Here is a 4,511-nt window from a genome sequence, read left to right as displayed (position 1 = left end):
CCTTCCTAAATACATCACTGATAATCCATCACTTCCTAGACCAAAAACTGAGCAAAGTATCACTTTCCTCTCACTCAGGATCCTATTTTGATTCTGGAAGGATCCAGCATTTGTGTACAACTTCCTTCTTAACCTAGCATATTTTCCTTGAAACCTGAGCTTTCCCCATTAGACTGAGTTTCTCTAGAAGGTGAGTTTATTGAAAGCAGAGTCTTTTGCCTTTGTTGGCACCATCAGTACTTAGTACAGTGCCCGGTACATAGTAGAAGCTTAATAGATGTTTACTGACTGATGTGCTGACTTTCAGCAGGCCTCCCCAACCTTGCAAGACCAAATGTTCACTCCTTTCTCAGATTCTTCTACAACAACCTTTCTCCTGGAAAATAAGTGTGATCAGGCAACTTGCATGGATGTAAGGGAGAAAATGACAATTGGCTGCTTGACTGATTTTTTAAGTGCTCTTTTTTCATCTGTAAGTGTAGAAGAACCGTTGTAATGCTCATTCCAATGAGTATCAGAATATCTGCCTACTCTTTCTCTTGTTCCTACTTCCATCAACTCACCTTGATTTTATTCTTGCTTTCTTCACTACATACCTTTCCAAACTCAAAACTGTCTTTTCCCTAGTTGCTCTAATAAACACTTTTTTTCAATTGCTTTCTTAATATGAGAGGCAGCTAGAAAACCCCATTGGTGTTATATGGTCCACAGGGTAACAAAGAGTCAAAATGAATAACAACATCCTAATGTAAGAAAGAAATATACTAGAAAATAAAAAAAGGAAAAATGTCCTTTATGCTATTTCAAAAGGCAAAGTTTGTTATACATAGCAATTTCCCAGAAAAGAAAGAGAAGACATTTCATAGATTTATCTATCATCTTAAATTTAGAACTAGAAAGAAACTTAGAGATTCAGAGATGAGGAATTTGGTATGGTATAGGGAGTTGTTAGGACATATTAGTTCCTGGAAGCAATTAGCAGATTCTTGAGCACCAAGGTTTTATAACTTCTACCTGGGGAAGGAATGGAATTCCTTCCTTCAGGAATGAAGCTACTGTATTCTGAAGACTGATGGGCATTTCAATCTATCCCAGTGTTTAAACCTTCTAGGCAGTTGGGCCTTTCCACATTTCCCAAAACTAAACTCCCTAATATGTGTTGCCTACCCAATTAGAATGTAAGCTTCTTAACAATAAAGACTGTCTTAATTTTCTGGGTTTTTTTCCCAATTTTACTACAATCTTTTGCACATAATAAATTGCTTAATAAATGATTTTTCATTCAGCATGCATTCCTTCAGCATCAACTTGTGTTCAATCCACACTAGAAAGCTTTTGAGACATCCAGACTAGATAACAGTGGAATTAATTCTACTGGGTATCGCTTTCAAGTTTGAATGTCACTTCAGTTTACTGAACTTTGTATTCTCAGACTCTGTCCTGATGTAGCTAAAAGTATTAACAATAGCAGGGAATTATAACACCCTTTGTCTCTAGTTGTTTTCTCTTCATTGATATCTTTCTTCTCCCCAACTAATATAGTCTGCCTATGGCTCATTATGGTGGCCAATGTCTTCAATTACCATTGTAACTTTGGTTGTCATGGTTAATATTCACATGATATTCATACAGATGTTTATAAAGGAGTGAATTTGGTTGTGGGGTCATATATTCATATATATAGGCATTGACACTTTGAGGATGTTGAGGTAGTTGTATAGTTGGTCTAAGTTGGTTTCCCTGGCTTTCTTCCTCAGATAAAGTCTTCCTCTCTACAGGAGGTCTTTCCCAATCTCCCTTAAGGATAGTGCCTTCCCTCAGAGATTATCTCTAATTTATCAGGAATGTAGTTTGTTTGAACATAGTGACTTGTAAGTTATCTCCCCAATTAGACTATGAACTCTGTGAGAAAAGAGACTTTTTTTTCAATATATCTCCGGTGCTTAGCTCATTTCCTGGCACATAACTAGCACTTAATAAATGATTTTGATGTGATTTTACTAATAAAATAATTCATAAAGTCTGAAAGTTTAAGACACTACATGGAAGACATTAAAATTCTGGTATTTGTTCTAGCAAAAGATAGTATAGAGTCACCTTAAACAAATTGCCTTGAGTATTTAAACAAATTTATTGAAGACAGATAGATGCAGTTTATGAAGGATAATTCCTGCGACCTGGGTTTATACCCAGGCTTTAAGTTTCACATTGTGGAAGGCAGATTTGCCCTGACATAAAATGTTCCTTATAAGCATGAACAATGCACCATGTGTCTTATATACAAGAAGATTATTCCTGACCTTAATTTTAGTTTCCTTTAGGATCTACATAAGTTAAGGAAACAGTCTGGCTGAAGTTTCTTCTTTATTATTTCCATGACAAAACATAGCTCCCCTGTGACTTGAATAAAGGCCAATACTGATTTTACACATCTCTATTTCATTCAGAAGTGTGTGTTTGTGTGTGTGTGTGTGTATTTCATGACACAGTATTCTTTGAAATATGAGGTTTATGGCCACATCATGGAACTGAATATTTTGAGATCAATTTCACTAATAAGAGATCTTCTCTCTCCTGTACAACAAGATAGCACAGTAGACAGAGTACTGGACCTGGAGAAAGTAATATCTGAGTTCAGCTCCAGACTCAGAAAATCACCAGCTTTGTGATCATAGGCAAGTACTTAACCTTTACCTACTTCAATTTCCTCATCTAGAAAATGGAGATAGTAATAATACCAGCCTCTCAGCGTTGTTATGAAGATCAAGTGAGATGATATTTACAAAACACTTTTAAAACCCTAAAGAACTATATAAAATCTAGTTATTATTATTCCATGCAGTATACAGAGTTATAGAATCCTTACTCTCTAAGGAGGTACCTGGCATGCTTTGCAACTTCACATGTCTCCCTTTATATTTCATAGAGTAATTCCAAACCTGCACTCAGATTTTCCAAATGGTTCCATAATTCCATTCCTGATGATGAGGAGGGAATTTATATAGTGCTCTTTTCAGGTTTTCATTTATTCATAACATTATTCATGTTATTTCATTTGATCCTTACAACAACCTTATAAGGGGAAAGCTTTTATTGGCTATTATTATCCTCATTTGATAAATAAAGAAACTGATTCTCACAGAGGTTGAGTTGTTAAGAAAGAGTTATATAGTCACTAAGGGAGGATCAATCTGACTACAATCCATCAGCACTTCATGATGTCATAAAAAATAAGGGGATCAAAGGATTTATGGAACAAAGAGTCTTTAGGGACCAAGTCCACATGTGATTTTTTCTGTCTAAAAATTTCTTGACTTCTGAGCACATCTTGTCTTTAAATAAATAAATTAATGTCCAGTAATTTGGTCCTTGTACTTAAGGAAACACAAAGACATACTCGCAAAACACATTGTTAGGGTAGCAATGATGGATCATATTATAAATATACATTATCTTTATTAGTAAAAATTAAAATATTTGTGAATGAATGTAAAGAGAAATAGGTCATTCTGAGATGGGATTTAGCTTGCTTGCTTTAATCATGATTATTATCATGAACTTCATCTACAAAGCCTGCCTGGAGCTGACATGGCGACTCCTCAGTCTAATCATAGCTGCCTTTATCTCCTGATTTCTCAAGGTATAGATGATTGGATTCAGGAGAGGAGTGATAACTGAGTAAAACACTGAGAGGAATTTGTCCACAGAAAAACTACTAAATGGTGAGGCATAGATGAAAATGCATGGCCCAAAGAATAGAGTTACCACTGTGATGTGAGCAGACAATGTAGACAGAGCCTTGGAAAGCCCACCTGAAGAGCGACGATGGACAGTGACCAAGATGACCGCGTAGGAGACAAGCAAGAGGATGAAACAAATTAGGGAGAGCAGCCCACTGTCAGCAATAACAAGCAGGTCCAGGACATAGGTGTCAGTGCAGGCGAGCTTGATCACCAGAGGAAGGTCACAAAAAATATTGTCAACTACATTGGGGCCACAGAAGGGCAGGTTCACAGTAAAGGCCATTTGACTCATGGTGTGCACAAAACCCACAGTCCAGGAAAGCAGCACAAAACCTATCAGTGTTCGATAGCTCATGATAGTTGTGTAGTGAAGAGGTTTACATATTGCAACATATCTATCAACTGCCATGAAAATAAGGAGAGTCATCTCGCTACCTCCCAAGAAGTGGAGGAAAAACATCTGGGCCATGCAGCCCCATAAGGAGATAGTTTTCCTCTCCCTGAAGAAGTCTGTGATCATCTTAGGGACAGTAACAGTTGAAATGGTCATGTCAAGAAAGGAGAGGTTGGCCAGAAGGAAGTACATGGGAGTGGAGTGCAAGTGGGAGTCAAAGGTCACCATCAGTATAATGAGACTGTTTCCAGCCATGATGGATGTGTAGGCCAGGAAGAAGATCACAAAAAAGAAAATCTCAAGCTCCCAAGAACTGGTGATTCCTAACAAAATAAACTCGGTTAGCAAAGAGTTATTCTTCATCTTCACCTACT

The 4,511-nt window shown here is 37.1% G+C and overlaps 1 protein-coding gene across 1 annotated transcript; it reads right to left on the bottom strand.

The window, feature by feature from the left end:
• Positions 1-3,564: 3,564 nt before the first annotated feature.
• Positions 3,565-4,500, bottom strand: LOC138167662 (olfactory receptor 4L1-like). The gene has a single exon (XM_069096593.1). It carries the CDS (start codon positions 4,498-4,500, stop codon positions 3,565-3,567), a length of 936 nt encoding a protein of 311 aa, XP_068952694.1.
• Between the last annotated feature and the right edge of the window lie 11 nt (positions 4,501-4,511).

This window comes from Petaurus breviceps, unplaced genomic scaffold, assembly GCF_028583685.1.
Source record: "Petaurus breviceps papuanus isolate PSGF00001 unplaced genomic scaffold, PetGlider_PUasm1.0 252667, whole genome shotgun sequence".
Taxonomy (NCBI): Eukaryota; Metazoa; Chordata; class Mammalia; order Diprotodontia; family Petauridae; genus Petaurus; species Petaurus breviceps.
Note: the sequence above shows the minus strand (reverse complement) of the source record. Positions and strands in the feature narration are given on the sequence as shown.

Bases quoted from the DNA above. Each gene is read 5' to 3' on its own strand.
- LOC138167662 (XM_069096593.1), bottom strand. From the start codon at position 4,500: ATGAAGAATAACTCTTTGCTAACCGAGTTTATTTTGTTAGGAATCACC.